Genomic DNA, 24,965 nt, shown 5'->3' on the forward strand with positions numbered 1-24,965 from the left:
TTTTATTGAAAATGGTGTTAAATGATGGAATTTATACTGTCGACAATTATGCATCGATTTCAATCATTATATTAAGCACGATACTTGACTGTCATATAGCAGTGTGAAGCATTCATATTGACCAGAAGATGGCACTAAAATAATGCTTTTGTCGTATAATATCAAGTTTACATTGGCCCCTGGAGACTTGAGAAACGCTTAAAAATATCATTGCTTTAGATAGGCTACATTGTGTCAGTTATTTTAAAGAAATGCAGCATTTTCAGGGAAAGTGTTTAAAAATACACGTACTGTAATAGGAGCTTGAACAATTCCTTTGATCATGTTTGTTAGTTCAGTTGTCTCACTGTAAAAATGACTGGTGTTTTGTTGGTAAATGCTGGTTGGGTGAATATTTCTATTCCAGATTTAATGTAATACAACCGTACACTCAGAAATATTTAGGCCTAAATCTAAGATTTGTGTATTTAAATTGCATAAAATTACTACTTATTTGAATTACAAAGTTTTAACAAATTAATAAACAATGTTATGCATGGCTTGTAAGACATACATAAATAAAACAAAAGGTATGGTAGCATATCTGCACTCAAAAAAAAAAAAAAATCACAGCATAGTCATTTCATTGTATTTACTTAGATTTTCTTGTATTTATTTGATTTAAATAATCATATTTTCGAAATGCATTTACATAAACCTGGTTATTGTGTATTTAAAATGCATTAATTTTTTATTAGTACTGAAAAATATATACCATAACTATCTTTTTTTAGTTTGTGAAATCCTAAATTTAGGCCTATTCTTTTCTTTAAGACTGTAGGAAAATATTGTTTAGGCCCTAAATTAGCATAATTCATGCATACGACACTCTTTATTAACGTCACATCACAACATACCTCCTCAAAACATGAGAATGTTTCCACAGTTGCATGATTAAATATGTAAGATAAATGAGTCAAATAAATGAGCAATGAAGGAACAGCAGAAACATAAAATGATGAGTTATGTCAAGACTGGTTTATTTTGGAACGGTTTATTCAAATCAGTGTCAGAGCTGGAGAAAGACAGATGAAGGCACATGAAAGTCAAGAATGCACCACACAAGAGGAGCACGTTTCATGTCTGGTTCATCTCAATGTAAGACCGAAGGGAGGATTTCAAGATGGACATGCGCTGATGGGAAACCGGCCCATGAGAGTTTAACGAGGGCAACGGACAACAATCCATCTTTCAGTGCTAAAACAGATGTGCAAACAGATCATCGAGCACAAATCTGACTAAAAAGGCAGCAATATGGCAAAACACGATGAAAACCACTCCACTGTGGTTTCACTAGTCCATTCTCCAGAAGTCATGTCATATGAGGATGTAAAGGAGAATAATGATACAGTGCTCTACACTCAGACCAAGAATTTATCTCAGGAGAGATCATAAACAAACTGTAAACAAATGTTTATGACAGTACATTGGCTTTCTATTACAAAAGACACACTGCGATTCACATCCGGCTCCAAGTAGTCACTAAAATGAGGGTGTACAGTATGTATCGAAAAAGAAAAACCTGAAGCATCAAGGAATATACAATGACAGACTGAACTAAAACTTTCATCTATATACAATCACATGAGACGAGAGCACTTCGGAAATCTGTACAGCAGTTACGTCACCATCGAGTCCCTTTGTCAGGAGCTACAAGCAAAATAAATACGAACTGTAGCTTTACAATATAATAAATGTACAGTGTTCTGAAAATAGCTGGAAACCACATAGAATCTGCACCAGCAGCACTCTACAGAAACCTTTGAACTGCAGTCATTAAGTTCTATGTGTTTTTACATACTGTGGCTTATTTGATTGTTACAGAATCCCCAAGTAGACAAGGTGATGGAAAACAAACATTTCAACACTTTTAAGTTTGCTTGCAAAACGTTTGCATTAGTTTGTAAATGCATTATGTTGCCTCAAGAAACTTTGCTTGTTCGCTCGCAATACGTCTACGTTCACTTGTAAATATTACTGCGTTTCCCCAAGAAACTTCGCATTGGCTCGCAAAATGTTGTGTTTTCATACAAAAATTAATGAAACTGTTTTTTCCCCCACCTCATATTTTAATCACAAAACATTTTTTGGAGAAATTGCAAAAGTATTGCGTAGTCTCAAGAAGCATTGCATCGCTTTTACACGCAAAAGTACTACACTCCCCCGAGAAACTTTGCAATGCTCTCGCAAAAATTCTGTTCTCCCAATAAAATTTGCGCCTGCTCACAAATCTTTTGCATTAATTCGCAAAAAGTGCTGCGTTTCCCCCAAGAAACTTTGCATTCGCTTGCAAAACTTTTTCAGTGTCTAGCAAAACAGTTGAGTTCTCTCGAAAAGTACTGAAAAATAGTTCTTGGTCCTACCTCATATTTCCATCACAAAGTTTGTTTGTGTTTAACGCCACGCCAGCTTTTGTGGCTATTTTCACGGTGATAAAAATGTATGGCTGAATTATATCAGGTTTTTACTATTTGTTTTTGCTAAAAAAAACTCTAATACTGTATTTGGCTTAACACAGGGAACGCAAAACATTTCTGAAAGAACACAAAGTTTCATGGAGGAATACAAACACTTTGAGAGAAGCAAGATCTTTGAAAAATCAACTCATTTTATTTCCCCACCACCATGTCTCTTTAGGGACTCTGTAGATTGTGCTTTCAGCTACCATAAAAATGTAGTACCCTCAGCTTCATTAATCATTTCACCACATTTAAATTCATTCTGTGCAGAAAAAAAATCTGCAGATTCCATCTGGACTTAATCATGACTCACTGAACATTCAGATACTTGTGATACAGCACAGAAAGGAGAACATTTTCTGACTGACATGATGAAAGCGGATTATTTGAGATGGAAAATGCTCAATGAAGACATGAAAGACTCGGGGACATAAAAATGGACATGCCATGCTCTACACTTGAACGTCTCACTTAAATCAAGCAACTAACAAACTGTCCTGTTGATGATTTAAGCGTTTTGACACGGGGCGCAAGGCAGTCCTGGGACACTGGATGTTAAGGCACAGAAGTGGGCGGCCCTGCACCCTTCTCAACTACACAAAGTTACAAACATTAACCATCACTCGACTTTAAGCCACAATAAACTCTCTGCCACATCATAGATTTCCAAAGAATATAAAATAAAAGCATTTACCTTTTGTACAAATTAAAGATTTATTTCAAATAAATTAATTCACCTTCATAGATCGTCATAATAATAATAACAACAGCAATTAAAAACCTTCCGATTAAAAGCCATGATTGATTCGTTGACACTAAACCAACACAAAGGAAGAAAAGCCACTTCTGCTGACCAAGTAGAGGCCCAAAGATATGCGGTTTGTTTTTAGAAATATGTTTTTAGATTTTGGCAAAGCAGTCAGTAAAATAATAAACTGGTCTCGAAATGTTCTTAAAAAGAGTTTCAAACATCAACGGCCTAAAACCTAAAAAAAAAAAATACACAGCTACACAAAGACTTCAAAATAAAAACTTCTGTCATCCCACAGCCGAAATCCAGCCGCGTTTATCTGACCCAGGGTCAGTTACAGTCCATGATGGCAGAGCGCTGAGGACAATCTTCATCAGTAGGGGACATATTCTCCAGCATTGGTGCAACCTTGAATCCTGAACTTCAGACCTTAATGACAGCAACGATTGCAATTCTTCACGACACAAATTTAGTGTCCGAAAACATTCTGTTCAAAAGTTGTTTTTCTTCTTCTGTACAGTAGTAGTCACATTCACACAACAGAATTCAGGGAATAGTAAAAGGTCAAACGAAGTCTGACGACAGAGGCAAAGGCAAGTAGAAGAAAAGAGAAAAGCAAAGTTTAAGAGGTGAAGAAGACAAAGCCAGGGCTCCTTTACACACTCTGATAATGTGAGGGTCACTCTTGAACCGCTGCGAGCAGCACAACCCTGTCTTGGTGACCAGAGGGCCTCGGGCCACTGGAGACACACAGTAGTTACCCAGGTATCCTCTTGATATGGATCTGACAAGAGATTAAAGAACATCCGTCAAGAACCAGGTATATGAAGAACATCATCTATGCACATCACCAAATAAAAAAACAAAACAACAAAGCAACACATTTTACTGTCAAGTCAGCTGTATTCTGATTTTGGACATTTGTGATTTCAGTGTCAAAACTAAACCAGGCATCCGCCAAAATGTCCTTATGTGCCAGACAATGTTGACTGTTATGGCTGGCTTTGAAAAAAAAGAAGAAGAAAAAAGAAGAAAAGCAAACCACTGAAGAGGTATGGTGTATGGCTTTGACGCTTTATCAAAATACTACTAAATTAGTAATAGCATTGTAATAACACAATACCACCATCCCTTATCAATAAGACGTTTTAAGTGGATAAAACGGAAAAATATGATCTTTTATAAGCACACATTTCACTGGAATGCAAACAGTGTTGGCAATTTTGAATGCATTAAATACAGCATCAAGTTTAGAAGATATTCAGAAACTGCAGATATGATTCAAATGATTCACAGTAAAGGAATTAAGAGGGAAAGAGCATGCGATTGGTCTAGACTGCCCTAAACCAAAGGCAGCATACAGACCTCGCTAATAATTGCCCACACGGCGGAGTCCTTCTGGACCGTCAGACGAACGGCCACCACAGGGTTAAAGGCAGGGTCAACCGTGCCCTCTGCCACTCCTTTCTCAAACTGAGCTAAAGAGAGACACAAAGAAAAACACATATGTATCTCTAAAAGGGAAGACCAGAAGAGATTATAACATTATGTATTCAGTTATTTGCCAGACATGTTTTAAAGGTAAGCTACAGGTGCAATACAGGAAAAACGCAGTGGAAAAAAGAAAGAGAGACGTTGATTGTGGTTTACCAACGGAAGATGTGTGTCTTTTACAGTTCTGCAAAGACTGTAATGGTCTATACTGTGTGTGTATATATATATATATATATATATATTTCTTTATAGCTTTGAGTTTTGAAAGTGTAACTATTACTACGACCACCATTAGTGTTCAAACATTCAGTTTGAGGTCAGCATTAATTTCAACAAAGATGCATTCAATTTATCAAAAATAACAGTATATTTAAATGTAACAAAAGAGCAACAAACCAGCATATTAAAAAAGAAACATACTAAAATACACTAAAATAGTTTTAAATTGTAATAATATTTCACATTACTATTGTATTTACTTGTTTTGATCCAATAAATGCAGTCTTGGTAAGCATAAGAAACATACAAAGTCAATTAAAATCTATATACAAGTTTAAATTCAAATTCAAAAGGCATCATAAGAAACACAGTGTCTAAAAAAAATAGAGTAAACCAAAAAAACTAAAACTATGTAACTCAAAATGAGTTTGTTGAACAGTGAAATACTTTCTCAGGCAGCAAGAGACATGTACTGCGCATATGCTGAATAAGTGCCATCACTGTTTTATAGAGTTACAGCACACTGGTTTCTCCCGTTTACAAGGAAGGCACAACAATCATTTGCTCAAAGTGCAAAACTGCTGATTTGAGCATGAATGTGACTAATCTAACTCACCAAGTTTATAGAAGCGGTCCTCTGTTCGTTTGTATTTCTCTTTGGTCTTCAATTCAGCGTCCTGCAAGAGATAACGTCCTCATTTAGAAGCACTTCAAGAGCCTGTTTGAAAGGGACTAGCACTATGCTAACAATGTTAGACACAACTGTGGGAGTAACGTTTGGATACAATGACAAAGTAAACCCAAACTGACAAACCAATTCACACAAACTCAGATGTATCACCAGCTTCATTTATTCGAGGAACGTCTTCAAGAAACAAACATCAAAGCCCATTCAAAGGCTTTTTTAGCTCTGTATCACAGCAGGATGGCAGTACGCTGCCTCATTACCGCGGTAGCTCAACCAGCGATTGACTAAAATTAGCCCTGGTGGCAGCGTACACAGGAGACCTACGCCAGATACGCGAGTCAACCTGCGGTTAGACAAACCTGTCACCCTGGGGCTTGTTTGGACATTTAGAGGAAACTGTATAAATCTAATTGAGGATGTGTGTTTTTTTATTTACCGAAAAGGGCAGGATCTCGACAGTAGTGTTCTCGATTTTGTCTCCTGGATGCTCCTGGTTTCCACTGCGAAAGAGGAACCTGCCAATCAAATACTGACTTTTAATGAATATGCGTGTACAGGCACAAACTCATGAATATTCGTGAACACACATGAATAAACACTGGCAGGACATGGACAAGACTGAGTCGAACTTAGACAGCGCAGCCAGAACACACAGATAAGGGGTTTCTAAATAGGCCCCTGCTTGAGCTGCTAATTAAATCCAGTCACACGTAAGTAAGTTGACATTTCATCTTGTTAGCACTGTTTCTACTCACACAAACACTTCGAACAGGTCAGGACTCTGTTAGACAAAGAAAATTAATGGAAGAACAGCATGACTGTCTGTTCACATCTATTTCCCATCTATCCAACCCCTCGTCGAAATACCCTTACTCACTAACAGGATGGTTTGATGTACCACGACCAGTGTGAGAGAGATTTGAGCCTTCAAAAATAGATGAAAACAGGAATATTGCAAAATATTATTACAATTTAAAATATCCTGTTTCATATTCGAATATATAGTTAAATGTAGTTTATTTCTGTGATGACAAAGCTTAATTTTCGGCAGCCATTACTCCAGTCTTCAGTGCGATACGAAACTATACAATATAACGGAAGTCTGAAATTTATCCTACGTTACAGCAGGTTCACTCACAATTACAAGACTTTATCACGTGACAAAACCTTTACTCTCACAAAAAGAATACAAAAAAAGAAGGAAAAAAACACTTTTCAGAGCTCCAGTACAGATGAATTTTTTGTGTAACTTGTCACATGATCAAAAAAAAAAATCTTATTATTAATGTTGAAAATAGTGCTTATTATTTACTAGAACTACTGAAACTACAGACAGTTGACCAAAAAATTTTACATAAAAAGGACATTTCCTAATCCTACACAATACCTAAACTTAACAACCTCTTTACATTAATAAGCAGCAAATTAGCAGTTTATTGAGGCAAATGTGATAGTTAATGGTTTGTTAGTAGTGAGAACTGGACCTTAAAATAAAGTGTGACTGAAAATTCTAAATATATTTTCTCACATATACAGATTTGTTGCTAAAAATAAAGGCCATTCTGGCAGGCCAACCAAAAATCCAAACTGACCCAGACTGGGCCTGCAAAAAAAAAAAAAAGAGAGCATTGTATTCCAATGACAATCAGAAAAGTCCAATCTGAATGAAAATGTAAACACCTCAGTCGGAATAGAAATGCCCAGACTGATTGAAATTTTAGTTGGGCTGAGAGGGGTGGGATAAACCTTGTCTAATCTATTCAATAGGACATATAAAGACTTGATCGCACTGAAAAACAAACTGGAACGTTTTGTGCATGTGCAATGATGAATAAATGACGTAATGATGCACGATGTTGAAGAATATAATAAATGACTGTTGTGTTAATCAAAAAATTCTCTTTCCACTCATTGTCTGTGAAGTGGTGAAGGATAACGTTCCACAAATGCATGTTTCAAACTCTCATATGCAGAGGTCTAGTTTTGGATACAGGAATGGCTGTTTTTACATCTCTCTCTGTCTTCTTCTAGAGTTGTGTATCTGCTCAGCATTGTTTCCTCCATTACATCTCTCTCTGTCTTCCTCTCTAGAGGGTTTTGGTTGCAGAGTCTTATTTTAGAAGCTTCTCATTAGCCACCTCTTCTCCCCTGTGAGGACAGTGAGACACTGAGACGTGTGAACGATGTCTCCTGGTTAGAGCTCTCTGAGTGAATGCAAACATCACTTTTAGGAGAGGGTGAAGATTACAGAAAGAAATCATTTGGGTGTGGGTGTGTGCATGTGCATGTGAACAGTATATTAAATAAATAGAGACAAATGCAATACTGGTCCCTCAAATGTCCTCTCACACTGGCTCTAGGTCATCGGGTCATCATTACGATCGATCCCTGTGTGTGTGTGTGTGTGTGTGTGTGTGTGTGTGTGTGTGTGTGCTTCTCTCTCAGTCGTCCTGAGACAGACTGACCTTTCTATGTTTACGGGCCGATCAAACTTGAACAGGACGTAGTCTCCAGACATTGGAGTAATGGCCCAGAAGAAGTCTTCGCCCAAGTAGGTCTTATCAAGTGTATGACCTTGATACACTTTAAGAGAGGTGGACACCTCCGCCGGCGGGTTCACGTGAATCTTATGGAGCAGAGGTTTCAGGAAGTCTTTATCCTAACACAGCAGAAAACAAAGTTAACAGGAAGTGCAGCTGATGGCCGGACTGATTTATAACAGTCCTTAATAGTAAAAGCAGAAATTAGATAAAAGGTCAGTTATTCAAAAAAAAAAAAAAACACACTTTGGTACAAGAAAACAGAATACAGGGTAAGACAAGATGTTATAAGATAATAGTGAGCCATAGCAAGTTTGTGTGGAAGAGAATCAGAAACTTTAGAGTACTTATAAGAGCAAGAGGAATGATTTGACAGTTTTGGACAACAATCACTAAAACTACATTTCTAGTTTAAAACATAATGTGTCCCAAATAACAAATGAATGACTTGCTTGTTGAACATCCAAGGGTTTTAAACTTTGCTGGTTAGGTCACCAAAGGCGGATGTTTATAACTAGTGTAAACAACACTCATGATAAAGGTTACCGTGAGTTTCTGGATTTTCCCAGCAAGGGAGGAGTGCAGGCCTACGTGCTGAAACAAAGAGGGCCTAAAACGAATGCGCAGACTCGACTTCTGTCTCTCACAGTGTTTCTGGAGAGAAAAAGAATGAGAAAGCCAAATACATTAGATTGTGAGAATGAAGTAATACAGATAGAGTTAAAAAATGAAGTAATATAGATAGAGACATAACGTGTCTGTCTGTAGAGAGAAAGAAAGATCTGAAAAACAAGTTCACTTTCTGTGTTCTCACTCAAGAGGTGTGAAAAGCCTCCCAATGCCTGACGCACCACAGTAGAGGAGAGTTCAATGTCACAGAAACACACACACACACTTGCAGTCTTTAGTAATAACTTACGGCATCTTTCTCTGGGTTGCATACTTTGACCCAGAGTATGTGATCCAGCAGCCAATCAATGGGCTTTTCCTTATAAAACATGAAGATAAACTCCACAATGAGATTTAGATCTGGGGCTTGGAACATCTTACCTGAAAGCGAAAAAAAAAAAAAAAGCATAAATTAAAAAGACTACCATTCAAAAGTTTAGGGTTTGTTAAGATTTTTTAAATGTTTTTATATAAGTTTCTTATTCTCACCAAGGCTGCATTTATTTGATAAAAAATATGAAATAAATTGTAGTATTGTGATATAATATTACAAATAAAAAATGTTAGTAATATTGTGAAATATTATTACAAGTTAAAATAATGTTATGGCAAATCTGAATTTTCAGCAGCCATTACTCTAGTCTTAAGTGTCAAATGATTTAATGCATCCTTGCTGAATAAAAGTATAACAAGAAGGTCTTAAAGGGATAGCTCACCCAAAAATGAAAATTCTGTCATTAATTACTCACCCACACAAAAAAGTATTCTAGTAGCTTTATAAAATTACAGTTGGACCACTGATGTCACATGGACTATTTTAACAATTTGCTTACTACCTTTCTGGGCCTTGAATGTGTCAGTTGCATTGCTGTCTATGCAGGGTCAGAAAGCTCTCAGATTTCATCAAAAATATCTTAATTTGTGTTCTGAAGATGAATGAAGGTCTTATGGGTTGGAACGACATCAGGGTGAGTAATTAATTACAGAATTTTAATTTCTGTATGAACTATCCCTTTAAACAGATTTTCACTGAAATGAAAGTTCTGTCATCATTTACTTCAGAGGGACACAAAAGGAGAAATTCTGAAGAATATTTATGCAACTCAAATTATACAGACTAATTTTATGGTGCTTTTTGGGGCCTTGATTGCTCTTGGATACTGAGACTCCACTGTACTGAAAAGAGCAGTAGAAACATTCTTAATCTCTCATTTAGTGGAAGGACAAAAGTCATACAGGTTTGGAACGACCGGAAGAAAAGTAAATGATGACAATAACTCAAGTAATTAAGTGATATTTGAATAGCTGGACAAGTATGAAAAATATATATTTTGAAAATATAGAAATTAAAAATATAGAAGTCACACCAATGAAGCCCAGCTGTGAAAACTCAAGGATCATCCAGTCCTCAGTGGCGAGTTGTAGGGCAAAGTTTTTCATGGTGGCAAAATAGTTGGGCTTGGCAACGATGTCGTCCTCTAACTGTTAGAACAACAGGAAACAGACATCAATTATACAAAACAGCTCATAAACCAGATATACTTTCACACATGCCACACCTACTAAAAACACCACATCTAACAATCAACCTGAAGAGTGGGGGGGGTGGGTGAAAAAAAAAAAAAAAAAAAAAAAAAAAAAAAAAAAAAAAAAAAAAAAAAAAAACACTTCACACATAGACACCCTTGCCACCAATATAAGCACAGACAAACACTAAAGCAAAGCTAAAGCATGTTGTCCTATCATCTTGAGTAACTTGAGTTCCAAAAAACAAAAGCAATACCTTTCCCCTCTCCTAAGAGAGCACAGCGTGTATTGAGAGCACAAAGACATGGAGACACTAGAGAGATTTATTGGCACAGCAAAGAAAAAAAAAAGAATGAAAACATTCAGTACAGTCCTGCACACAGACAAAGAGAAGCGAGAAAGAGAATGAGAAAGACATGAACGTGGAATGATATAAATAAACATTGAAGGTGCTGTATGTAGGATTGACACAGAGTGCTTGAACTAGGTATTGCAGTCCAAATTCAAAATATTGGAGAGGGGTTATTTTTCACCCGCCCTCTCCTCCTCGGACTTGACGCACATAGGTTGCCAGATTGACAACACAAACAGGAACGAGCACACATATGTATGCTGTGTTTTCTGTAAAAAGTCAATAAAATTGCAAAATAATATTATCATTTAAAATAACTTTTCTATTACAATATATTTTAAAATGTAATTTATTCTTGTAATGGTTAAGCAGAATTTTCAGTGTCGCATGATAAATCAATCTATCACTATCACTCTATAAATCTTATCAATGTTAAAAACAGATTTTACTGCTTAATATTGCTATGATAAAACTGTAATTTTTTTCTGGATTCTTTGATGAACAGAGAGCTCAAGAGAACAGCATTTATTTGAAACAGAAATCTTTTGTAACATTACAAATGTCTTCACTGTTACTTTTGATCATAATACTACTTCAATAAATAAAAGTTTTAATTTTCTTTTCTCTTTTTTAAAAAGAATAAAAGTAAAATCTTACTAACCCCAAACTTTTAAAAAATACAATAAATTAAAATAAAGCTTTTCATCAAGAACAACTGAAAAATTAGGAAAATATCCCATCAGCCTCTCTTCACAAGTGTGATGTTAAAAGACTCATGTGTGATAGGATAAATATTTAACACAATTTGAAACAAGTATAAATAGAAAAACATATTTTATTATATTATTTACAAAATGCTCACTCTAACAGATTTGCTGAAACAGGGCTCTAGAATCATTCTACCCACTGGTCGCTCTTTTAACTTTTGACTAACTCGGTCAATTTTAACTTTTTTTTTGCTACAACATGGGATTAATCAATGCATGCTGATAAACTTTTATTATAGTTTCTCGTTATATGGAAACAAAAGTGGTTAACATTCACCCAGTTCTTTTTGATCAGTAGAATGTGTGATTTTAATTTGGTGAGCAGGAGTTCCTATGTTATAAGCCGCCGGCTTCAGATGCTTTTTCGAATTCGCGATCTTGGCATCATGTTTTACAAGAAAAGATAATTGTCTGTTTTGCTTACATCCATATTTCACTTTTTAAAGGGGTCATATGATGCAATTTCAAGTTTTCCTTTCTCTTTGGAGTGTTAAAAGCTGTTTGTGCATAGATAAGATCCCTAAAGTTGCAAAGACTAAAGTCTCAAACCCAAAGAGATATTCTTTATAAAAGTTAAGACTCGTCCACGGCCTCCTAAAACGCTTAGTTTAAACACGCCCCCACATGTCTACATCACTGTGTGGGAAGATTTGCATAACGGCACCCAAATGTTCACGCAAAGAAACAGGCGTAACTTTTATTCTCGCTGTTACTGCCGCCACCATGTTGTGGAGTCGCTGTGTTTTGTGAAAGCAAAACTACTTAGTTTGGCCTTCAAAAAGAGGACACAATTAGAAATCAGTGGTTAAGTTGTATTCACAACCCTGTTCCAGAACAGTTCAACCCAAATATTCAGATGTGTGCAGCGCATTTTACAAAGGACTTTTTTCTGAACCTTGGAGAGTACAAGGCCATCTGTGCACAAAGGCTTCTGACTCACAGCCTGTAAGTACGTTTTCATATTTAAAGAATTTGCCACTGATGATTCAAACGTGAGTTTTGAGCAGTGTAGAGTAGGGCTTGTTGTTTGTTGTTTCTCCGATCACAAATGCAGACATGGTTTTATGTGCGATATGCAATGCAACGCTTAAAAAGACAGTACAAGTCATTATAATCCATAATTATGTCCCCACTAGATGCCACAAATGTCTCGTTTGTAATGGGTTTTATTGGTTTTGTCTCGTCGCGCTGGGAGACGGCATCACAGTATGTTAAGGGGCGTAGCATTTCCATCACACGCTTGAAGCATTTGGCCAATCACAACGCACTGGATAGCTGGCCAATCAGAGAACAGAGCTTTGTAAAAATCTACGCGATTCAGAAAGGCACAATGTATACTACGTAGAAAAACATAATGTGTTTTTTGAACCTTAAACCGCATAAACACATTGCATTACACCAAATACTCTAAACAATGCTCTTTTTAGCAACATCATATGACCCCTTTAAGAGTAAAACAAAAGATGGATTCATTGTTATTCTTAATTAAAAACTAATAAGACAAGGTATGGTATACACCACATGCCGACTAATAAATTACAGAACATTTAGCAAACACTGAGGAATCAAATAAATTAGTTCATTAATTAAAAGAAATCCTCCATAGCATAACTTGAAATAAGCTTTTCAAAATAAAAAAAAAGAAAGAAAAGTAAAACTAAACTGGCTGTTGGTAACAGCTTGCATCTTTTTTCCCCATAAAAATACCAACATGTTCACCTTATGCTTTTCATGTTTGTTTGTCCAGCAGAGAGAAATAAATAAGAGGTGTCAAGTTTAGCGTTACGCTGAATTCAATCTGCTGCGACCATGTACAGCTGCTCTAACTGTTGCAAATTCTTTCCCCTGATCATATTCCCAGCTGTAAAATCATTATCACTTCATAAAAACAGAAATCCCAAAACCACCAAGCCACGTTCCCATGACAACCGCTACAGAGCCAAAGTGTGTCTTTAGGGTATATCCAGATACAAGAGTAACCACAGCAACCCCTGAGGAGAAAGCTTTTGGGGTACTTGTCTCTGTCTGAACTGAAGAGCTTCCAGTGGGGATCTGGCACACTAACTGGAAACCTACACTGAAATATACACTGCTTGGGAAGCTGACTGAAAGCGGACAATTCAATCTAAAGATATTTCATCAACATTTTAGGTTTAAGTTTAACACTGGTCTCAAATGTTCAACTTCATGTCTTTGTGTGACATGCTGTTAATTAGCAAAGGCAAAACTTTAGATTCGACTCTCCAGTCTGCATAAATTCATGAAATATGCGTAATCACAGTAATTTACGTATTGTAACATAAAATTATATCCATTTTTTTAAACTGCTACTTTTTTTCAGTTCAGTTAGTTGCCAATGCAACATTTCTAATTTCCATTTCAGTGTTTTAAGTTTTTCATTTAATATGTATGTTTATATCAGCTTTATTTCAATTAACAAAAATTATTTTATAATAGTTTCAAGTTTAACAATAACAACTGCTTAAAATAAAAATAATTATATAATTAAATTTATATTAAAAAAATTGATAACACTTTACTTAAAGCCTTTATGTATAATACATTATATAGTATATAAGGCATTATAAATCATATAATAATATATATTAATAACCAAAATTTAAAATGCAATGCGTTATTTAAGTGTTATAATGTATTAACTGTGGTTACAATTATTCATGAGATTGTACAATGCATTATAAGGTACATTACAAGGCATAATTAATGCATTAAATCTACTTTTATAATGCATTATACATAAAGACTTTAAGTAAAGAGTTACCAACAATTTAAACATAAAAAAACCAATACTAAAACCAATAGTCTCAAATGCCACGCGTGAATTTAAGTATTATAAAGTAACGTAAGAAAATGCATATTCATTTCAAGATTTGCTAAAGATCACATTTATTGCTGTTATTAAATTATAAGCAATTTTTAAAAAGATGAACTTTAAGAGAATGTAAGATAATAGCAAAGATAAACAGGGGAGCTAACCTAAACAATTAAATACAGGTCAATATATCGCCAGTATTAATTGGTACTGAACAATTTGTAAAAAATCAATATAAACCGATACCCAATACAGTACCAATTTAGTGTCCATCTTAATTATTGTATGTGGTAATTTACAGCATGTCACAAATACCGTCAATAGACATTAGGTTGAAAAACGTTTAGATCATCATATAGGCGAAATAACCGTTTCAGAGTTAAAATACTTTCTGCAATATTTAGTTTGTTTATTATGCAGAAACAGCTATGAGAAAGCCATGTGTAGGTCGCTGTACCCAAAGTGTAAACACTATGATGCTTTCAAAAACTTGCTCTGCTTCTATTTGTATCCTGACCATCCTGAGACAGCCACACTGACTCAACCAATGGTGTGACTTTACGGGCCAATAGCAGACAGGGGAGTGAAAAGTCATTCGATTTTTAATTCCGTTGAGTGACGCTAGTGGTGCAGACATTACATGCTTAACCTTCAGACTTGTAATTTGATTACCTGGACATAATAGACCCCTTTGTTCACAGCATACATCATTAGAAAGGAATAGTCCAAGTTCTGCTTGGTCCTCCATCTACAAAGACACACAAAAACATGTTAAAAAAGGGAGACGGCCAGTAGTCTAAAAGCAAAGGTCTAATGTAAAAGTTCACCGGTTGATGAGTCTGCAAACTAGAAATTCTAGATGTCAAGCATATGACGAGTGTGACTGACAGTAACACAAAACAGAAACATACACAGCCGAAAAGCTAAATAAGGGTTGGGTGAGTCTATAAACAAAAACACATCACTCATGCATACTCAATAAAAGCTTTGTTATTCATTCATCCTTTTCGGTAAAGGGTTCAGAAAAGAGAGACAGAAATATTCAAAAAGGACAAAGAATATTAAATATGAGGGGCATCAAAGCCGCTCATTATCTTTGATCAAACTGACTTTGTAAAGTGGACGAGAGTAGAGTTTGTGAAACAGAATAAGAACTCAGATGCTCAACTAGGCACACACACACACACACACAGTCATGTCAGATGGCATCATTGGGAACAACTTTATAGCAAGTGGTTTCACTTGGAATCCATCTCAGCAATAGCCTTGATTGTGCAAAATCAACGCTAAAGCACAAAAACCAAACAAGAGTAAAAATGTAGTTAACTTTAATTTAGTCAAATAGACAATAATTTAATTAGGAATTGCAATAATGATAAGCTCAATCTTTCTTAAAAAAAAAAAAGAGTTAGACGAAAAAAAAAAAAAAAAAAAAAAAAAAAAATTTATATACATATATATATATATATATATATATATAAAATAATGCTACCAATCTTTCTACAGCATCTACAGACTTGATTCAGTATCCAAGTGCAGCCTAACAGACCTGCTGTATTTTTGAAAAATATACACTACTGGTCAGTGAGAATTTTCAATGTATTTGAAATAAAGTCTCTTATGCTCACCAAGGTTTCATTTGATCAAAAATGCAATAAAAACAGGAATATTGTGAAATATTACAATTTCAAATAACTGTTTACTATTTTAACATTTTAAAAAACCAATTTATTTCTATGAAAGTAAAGTTAAATTTTTAGCAGTCATAACTCCAGTCTTCAGAGTCACATGATCCTTCAGAAATCATTCTAATATGATGATTTGCTCAATAAACATTTCTGAATATTATCAATGTATAGTTTACAACAGTTGGGCTGCTTAGCATTTTTGTGGAAATTTTGTTTTAGGATTATTTGATAAATAGAAAGTTTTCTTAAAAATATTTGTAACTGCTTTTTTAGTGAATAATTAAGTAATAATTTCTTTAAAATAATAACATATTAGAACAAACTTTTGAATGTTAGTGTATGTTTGTAAAATATTGTTTACTTACTGCTCTTAATTTTTTTTTTGTACAAATTAAATGCAGTTTAGTTAAATTCATAAAAACTTGTTTACAGAACTTAGAAATAGCTTCAGGCTGCATGGCTCTGAATGAATTTAATATGTTGTATGATTTAATTTGAATAAACAAAGGAGTGTATTGAATAGCATATCTATAAATATTTCTCTGGTATTTAAATTGGTATTGAGAATAATAATATTCTGCATTGGCATAGACTATTTTTCAGTCGTGACAACCCTAGGACAGGCAGAATCAGAGTTTTGAAAGAGAGAGTGTGATACCAAAAGACAGAAGAGGGAGTGAAAGAAAGAGGAGCCCAGAGTGATAGAGATTAAATTGAGACAGCTGTGGATGAAAGATTTAGGGAGAGCAGGAGAAGAGAAGAGAGGTACTATCAGCACAGAGAGAGGAGGAAGGAAGTAATGAAGGAATGAGTAGATGTCTTTGACCTTGAGCTTACTGGCTTCCTGTCTCACAACAAATCTGCCACGCCTCTCGCTCTGTCTTTCTCTCCAGAAAATCTCCCTGACATCTCTCCCTCTCTAATCACATTTGTGACAGTAAATCAGCTCTGACTCAGGCACTGAAATATGAGATCCGAGCTAATCAGAACTTTATTTCAGCCTCACCACAGAAATCTCTATGGGCACATCAACTCGCCGCAGCAACAGCCAGCGCAACCATATGACAGACTGCAATCAGTACACCTACACACTCCACCTGTCAAACCCTTGAACACACTCCACTGAAAATACATGCCTTGAATTCGTTTTGTAGACAAATAAAAAGCAGATATCAAGATATCAATTAAGACATTTTACATGAAGTATGTTTAAAATGGTTACAATATTTGGGGACTACACAATTCCCCACTTATAGGTTTGATGATTTGCCTAATATCCTAAAATACGGAAACAGTAATAAGAAATAGATGTGTCCAGTTCTTTGACTGGTAGTGTATATTGGCTTAGTGTCCACTGGCATACTACACTGCTGCATACTATTATACGATCTTGCATATGTAGTATTGTTTCAAATAAAAGTACACTGAGTACAGTATGCCAAAAAAATGACCAGACAGCAAACAATATTCAATGAAGTATGCATTATATATATATATACAGAGCTGGGTAGTAACGGATTACATGTAATCTGGATTATGTAATCAGATTCCAAAACTCAAGTACTTGTAATTAGAGTAAACTACTTTTTAAAATACTCTTAATCAGACTACAGTTACTTTTTTATGGATTACATGATTACATATTATTTACACAATGGTAATAAGTTGTGGTTAAAAATGGTAACAATTCATAGATTCTCCTAAGTTTCCTTTTTTTAACATTTATATTTTTTCCTATTAAACCTGCCGCTTATATACGTTCGTGATTCTTCGAGTTTTTCTGGCGGAGAGGGGGAGGGGTGTCAGAATCGCGCTCAGAAGAAATCAACAACGGAATAATGTTATATGGATTGGTGATTATTCTTTAATCACTGGATGTACAGACATGGTTTGTAGGAATCGCTATATGATCGCTAATCGCTATAATGGAAATCTTTGACCTAGCAAAGTTATTGCTGGGAATTTCATGTTCTTTAATATATTTTTTGTAATGTTGATTTTTCGTCATTGTTACTACCTTATGCACTTCAAGTGTTTTGAGATGAAATATTTGACATAGAAATGATCTTTAACTATATATATATATATATATATATATATATATATATATATATATATATATATATATATATATATATATAAATAAATGTGGAGTAGGATTTACTTGAAAAAAGCTTGGAAATAATTCTCACTCAGAAAAGGCTTGTTAACTTACAAAAAATGTACAAGTAAAAGCCTAAACATAATTATTAATAGCTTTAAATAGAAATGTTTAAGTTACGTTTACTTGGGAATTCCCAGTAAATTTGAGTGACTCTTTGTCTGTAAATTTTACTAAAATAGTGCTCATAACTATAAATAAGTGTGCTGTTTAATAGCAGTAATTTGATGCACTGAAATAAAAAACAATAAGATTCACTTAATTTTTCTCTCTTTTGCAAGGTTTGCATGCATATATTTTTAGTAAAACTTAAAGTATTGAATTAAAAAAATCTGTAAGCAGATAGATAGTAAGTTACTAAACTTAACATCAAAAGCGACCATAAAACAGTGTAAATACAACTCAAAAACAGTGAAAAATGTAACATTTTTAATTATTCATGCCCAAGTGTATGATGGGAAAATAGAAATATACTTTGATATTTACTTAAAGAATCATTGTAAACATAACAAACAATTCCAAGTAAAACATACTTATAAGTTCCAACTTTAATTTCATCAAGTTTAAATTGAGTAATAACATAGACCTAGCAGTGATATTGCTGTGAATTTCATGTTTTTCAATATTGGTTTTTGTAATGTAGCTGTTTCTTAATTTACTTAATTATAAGTAAATATCCTTAAAAATCATTAGATATGATTTTGTTATATTCAGTGTTACTAGCAAACACTAACAGCAAGGTACATTAGTGTTAGTATTTTGTAAATATTAACTGTCCATGCATTGCACTTGAAAAAGAAGCTATTGTGGCTCTTGTTGGTGAATTAAATATATATTTTTGGAATATATTTTTTCTTTGTATCTGTCAAAAGATTAGGCTAATTCAATATATGTGATATCAAATAAGGGTTAGTACAAATGTAATCCAAATGTAATCCAAAAGTAATCAGATTACGTTACCAAAAATGTGTAATCTACAAGATTATATTACTGACTACAAATTTTGTCATGTAATCTGTAATCAGTAACTGATTACAATTCATAAGTAATCTACCAGCTCTGTATATATATATATATATATATATATATATATAATATATATATATATATATATATATATATATATATATATATTCTGTGGACAGGATGTGTTTTTGAGAAACATACTACTGTTCAAATGTTTGGGATCAGTAAGATTTTTAAGTAAATAATACTTTTATTCCATGAGGATGTATTAAATTGATCAAAGTGACACATTTTTATTGCTACAAATTATATCTATTTCAAACAAATTCTGTTTGAATTTTCTATTTATTAAAGAATCTTTACCAAATATATATCATGGTCTCCACAAAAATATTAAGAAGCACAACTGTTCTCAGCATTGATAATAATAATAAATATTATAATATAAAAAAAATCATATAGCCTGAATGTTACTGTAAGTCACTTTGAATAAAAGCGTCTGCTTAATGCATAAATGTAAATGTAATAATTCTTGAGCAGCAAATCAGCATATTAGAATGATTTCTGAAGGATCATGTGACACTGAAAACTGGAGTAATGATGCTGAAAATACAATAAAATAAATTCAAACAGACAACATATATTTTAATGTTTAATACCATTTAACAATAATAAAGCATTTTTACTGTATTTTTGATCAAACAACTGCAGCCTTGATCAGCATAAAATACTTTTTTTTTTTTTTTTTTTTTTTAAATCTCACTAACCCCAAATGTTTGAACAGCAGTGTATGTAGCAATTTCTAGGTAATAAATTAAGTCACTTGTAAGTAATAAATGTATCTATATGCTAACATTTTATAACTGTTTTATTATATACCCAGAAGTATGTACTTTCCCACACAGTCTTTAGTGTTTTGTAGAAGTATGTGGTTCCTGGAGAGCATAATGCTTACTAAATACTTACTTCACCCTCTCCTTCGAGTCACCAAAGGTCTCTCTCAAGTTGTTGAGGTCTGGATAGTAGCTGGCAGGGGGAGATATGACCTCCAGTAACCCAGAATTCAGCTCTGTGTAGAACCTAATGGACAATGACAGTCAAGAACAACAGTTAGCAAGGCATCTGAACCATTAGGTTAAATGTACAATTGAGATCATAACACAACTTAATCTTGAGGAAGTTCAGTGTGGCAAAAGAAAAAGAAACTTACTCTTTTTCAAGGCCTGCAACCACACTGTTTACGTAATCTATGTCCGTCTGTGAGGAAGCAAACAAAGCACTGGTTAGCACACACTCTCGGTGAGGAGGATGAATTGTCTTTTCTCACTGATTTTCTTCACCATCTGTGGGTGCAAGTACTGTAAAACTTCAGTGCGTGATGTGGGAAGGGATATCCTCTCTCTGGCTCACACATGTGCTGGAGTAACACAAGAGCCTCATTAGATGCACTGCCACTGGGTGTTTCTGCTTTATTAAAGCACTCCAAACTAATTTCTGTACTACCGTTGTTACAGAAAACCACAAGAATAGCTGATGACTGATCACACAGAAAACATCAGCTACCAGACGTAACCACAGACCACAGACACTGAGGCGGGTACAAAAGCACTGGACCGCAGACCATGTATCATGCCAAGACAGTTGACTGTTAGGTGTTAAGCTGCACCTACCTTTTATTTTCCTGTTTATACAAACTCCTTTTTTTTAGTCAATTAATCTAACAGAACCGCCCACTGCAACACATTAACTACATTCATAGTACAAATATTTAATGCAGAAATCTTGTAACTTAAGAATGATAAAAAATAAATAAATAAATAAAATAAAAAAAAAAAACTTTTATTGCCTCCATTTATTTTCCCTTTTTTAACCCAGAAATGAAACACAGAAAATGCAGTTTATTCTTTAATGGTTCTAACTCTCATGAATAAAATAAGCAAATACATTTTCAATATTTAAAATTCCAATTTCATTAAAAATCTTAAAAAATGACATACAGCTTATTTTTTTAATGTAGTATAAATTCTACATTTAATTTCTAGCATTTTTAGCATATCTACAGAGACTAAAAGCGCCCATAGCTCTACCGACATGGCTACTGGTAATCCAATGCTTTATGAAAAACCTCTGGCGTCAATAATTCAAAAGTCATCAATATTTTGATGACCATAAAGCTAGTTTCTCAAAATATCTTGATAATTTTTCAGGTCTAAAAACATTTAATCAGCTGCCTGTATACAGAAAAGTTTCTACGGGGGTGCTAGAGGTGCTAAGTGCCCTAAAACGAAAGCAGGACCACCCTCAGTTCAAGCTATGAAAATAGGATACCGTTGAACACTCCAGAGCTTCAAATGTTTCTATTTACAACATGTTTTCACAGCATTTAGCAGTGTAGCCAATCTCAAATGAAGTGCGTGACAGCTTCTGGAGCACACTCTGTGGCGGTGCACTTTCTTGGCCATATAATCCACTCAGAATTTGAATAAGCTTTGTTTTTCATGATGCTAAAAGGACCAGAGTGACACTGGCATACATAACCTAAATGTGGCATCTAAATACTGCTTGTAACAATGTCTCTTGGGCCAAAATTACCCTTTCAATCAATTTGAGAACAAATTCAGACATACAAAATTGTGAGATGAAGCAAGAGACGAATCCTGCCGGGTGTGTCTGCATGTCTGTTCCTCTTGCTCTGACCTTCAGATGGCAGCATAAAAGCATCGAGACCCCTGTTCTCAGCATGAACCACCCACACCCCTCAACGGGGGGTAACAAGACGCCAAACAACAAATCCCACTGACTCAATTCAGCCATTTAAAAAGCTGTTGATTGTCTGACGACTCAGATCTTACACTGAATGTCAAGTAAACATGACACAGTACCAAAACTGTAAACTTTAAACTTCCTTTTGATGTTTGAGTATGAAAAAGATCTGCAAAGGTACAAAGCACAAAGTCCCCTCAAAAGAGAGTTAATGTCTATACATAGTCCGGAATTTTCTTCCTGGGAACATCACAATATCCCATATTTTTCATAGTTCACGTCAAAGGGGACAAGGCCTGGTTGAGTTGTGTTAGTAGTATGTTGTCACTCTGTCCAAATGAAGCTGTTTCACAGATTTAATATACTGATACACATACAATTTCTTACATTCACAGACATAACCAACATTATATGAATGTTTTTTTGTGTGCTTTTGACATCTGAGAGAGCTTAGAACCTCGTTGAGAAGCACTTGTTTAGTCAGTGTGAGCATTGCACAGTCATTTCCATCAAATCAAGTTGCTTATGACGAATCTGCACAAACAGGAAGACAGCCAGCCACAATCCTCACACACAAATACACTTTCTCAAACCAATAAGAAAAATGCTCACCTCTCCCACAAACACTATGATGACGCAGTCAAGCTTTTCCTCCGCTGAGAGTTTATCGATGAGTGAATGAAGCGTCTCTGACAGGTATGACTTTACTTTCCGCTTCACCGTGGGGATGCCCATCACCATGGAAACTGCATAGAAAAGAGAACAAAACCTCAATTTGTGCCTCATAAACTCAATTTACCAGCACATCATACAGCCATCGCTTGGCAGATGACAAACTACTCTAAATAACATGAAATAGGTTTGTTTAGAGGCTGCCATACAAGACGAATGTGTGACATGGAAGTTGATTGAGGTTCTGTGGCTGTTTTATTGCGGCTTGATATCTGAAATCTGAAATAAGAAAGAGAAGAGGCATCCAGAGTAGCACAAGAGTAAAGTCCAGACATGAAAGACACACAAGGAGGTGCCCAGGGCAAAGGCATTACTCTGCTCTGTTGTACTGCATTTCTGAGCATCATAAAAGCAATGTAATTTAGCTTCCCTTCAGGAAGGAAGAAAAGCAAAGCACAAGAACAGACTCTGACTCCTGATACAATCAGAACATGAGTAAACAAGACCCTCAAACAAGGGACCAATAACAAGTGTTAACAGCACGTGAGGGATATTGAACTGTACTTTTACACAACTAGCAAAAAAATAATAATAATAATCCGAACCACAAACAAATCTGGACATGATTTAAATAGCAAACCTGAATATTTGAATATGAAAATCCATGAGATAAATCATATTGGTGATATGCATGCATGCATGCTTAAAGGCCGTGTTGCATGGTTAATTTTTCAACGAATTTGTGCAATTTGCTTGTTGGTAATGAACATTTAAACTGTTATCCATTGTATTTTATGTTGTTGGGTATCACAAAATTGAAAAAGTACGAAAAAGTAGGTACTATCTTACAGCGGTTTGCAACGATTCTCCTTTCCCCAACAATGCATTGCATTACGTCACATTGGGGAGAGAATTTACCAAAGCCCGCCTTGAGACCATTGAGAGTGACTAGAGAGACGAGTAGTAGACGAGAGTATTCAGATAGCGCAGATTATAGATAAATACATAGATATAGATAGATAGACAGACAGATAGATCGATAGATAGATATCGACCAACAGCGACCAAACGCACTCACTTCCCTACAGCACCAGCTTTCAAACCCAGTTTCCACACAAGCACCAGCCAAACATACCGACAGACACGCGGCTACGTTTGCAACAACATTTTCACCGGAGGAAGAGATAAACGCTTAGAAACGCCCATAAAGCTAGCATGATGCCTTCTATTTCTAGATGACAAAGACAAAGTTTACCGGTACGACACTATGACAAAGGTTACTGGTACTTATCTGAACTAACGTCATGATCACTGCCACTAGATATAAAGAAAAAGTTTATTTTTCACTCGGTGCTATCCAATGACAGTAAAAAAAATATATATATATATATGTGTGTGTGTCGTTATTGTGCACTGCTGCTCGTAGACTAGCTCCAGTGCTCATTGCTGCATTGCTAAATGATAGCAACTCACCAGGACACTTCACCAACTCTCCACTCATTCTCCTCGGACCATGCCTTTAATTGGCTTTGTCGGCCATCAGTTCTTGGCAATTCCTCATTTGCTCTCTCACGTCTGGCTGGTTCAAAATTATAGGGCTGCGGGCCATCATACATGTTGGCTCTTGCCACCTCTTCCTCATCCCAGTGTTTATCGCAACGTTACATTGTCCTAAAATCGGTTTTTCAACATGTACCACTTGCATAAACACTGCGTCCGTAGGCAGTATTATCCTTAGGGGCTGTCATTGTTGTTTCGCGTCCTGTGTGACGTCGGAACTCGGAGTACATCGATCTAGTACAAGTTCACGGGTGGGAAGTCACGGGTTTGACTGCCGTTCCAGTGCACTTTCACGGGTTTAAGATTGGAAAAACACGGGTTACGGGTTGCCTGGAACGCGCATCATACTAGGCTGAGGCTACCTTTCCTCCACTTCTCCCCAAATGTGACGTCATCACCGAATTGCGTAAAAAAAAAAATGTAAATACCAAAAACGTAAAAAAAACTGGCCTTAAGGGCCATTTTTGAGACATTTTAAAAATGATATACATATCTTGAGTGATTTATGTACCCATTAATCGACAGTGGTGGTTAACCTGCAACATGGGCTTTAACTCAAGCATGCAGACTAAATAACCTGCAATGGACAGGAGCACTTTTCATACAGGTGATTAGGTTGAACTGCTGTGTGTGTGTGTGCTGATTTGAGTGACAGACTGACAGAAGCTCTATCACACTTCATCAGTAACACACAGAAGATAGTAAAATATGTCCTCGTTTTGCACTGCTTGCCACTCCAAGACAGAAAGTGTTTTGAGAGATAAAACCACATGAGTAAGGAGTAAAGTAGGTTAAGGATCAAAGAGAGACAGTGGGA

The 24,965-nt window shown here is 35.3% G+C and overlaps 1 protein-coding gene across 1 annotated transcript in view; it reads right to left on the reverse strand.

Annotated features, from left to right (window-relative positions):
- Nucleotides 1-995: 995 nt before the first annotated feature.
- LOC109083791 (alpha-1,3-mannosyl-glycoprotein 4-beta-N-acetylglucosaminyltransferase A-like) overlaps nt 996-24,965 on the reverse strand; it is a 46,364-nt gene continuing 22,394 nt past the window's right edge. The window contains exons 5-16 of the mRNA XM_042730912.1: nt 22,529-22,662; nt 20,364-20,410; nt 20,120-20,233; nt 15,011-15,086; nt 10,227-10,341; nt 9,110-9,240; nt 8,737-8,844; nt 8,116-8,309; nt 6,087-6,165; nt 5,579-5,639; nt 4,615-4,727; nt 996-4,033 (exon numbers count right to left, since the gene is read on the reverse strand). Coding sequence (XP_042586846.1) covers nt 4,007-4,033; nt 4,615-4,727; nt 5,579-5,639; nt 6,087-6,165; nt 8,116-8,309; nt 8,737-8,844; nt 9,110-9,240; nt 10,227-10,341; nt 15,011-15,086; nt 20,120-20,233; nt 20,364-20,410; nt 22,529-22,662 — 1,199 coding nt within the window. The 3' untranslated portion in view covers nt 996-4,006. The remainder of the gene's footprint in view (nt 4,034-4,614; nt 4,728-5,578; nt 5,640-6,086; nt 6,166-8,115; nt 8,310-8,736; nt 8,845-9,109; nt 9,241-10,226; nt 10,342-15,010; nt 15,087-20,119; nt 20,234-20,363; nt 20,411-22,528; nt 22,663-24,965) is intronic.

Source organism: Cyprinus carpio, chromosome B9, assembly GCF_018340385.1.
Source record: "Cyprinus carpio isolate SPL01 chromosome B9, ASM1834038v1, whole genome shotgun sequence".
Classification (NCBI taxonomy): Eukaryota; Metazoa; Chordata; class Actinopteri; order Cypriniformes; family Cyprinidae; genus Cyprinus; species Cyprinus carpio.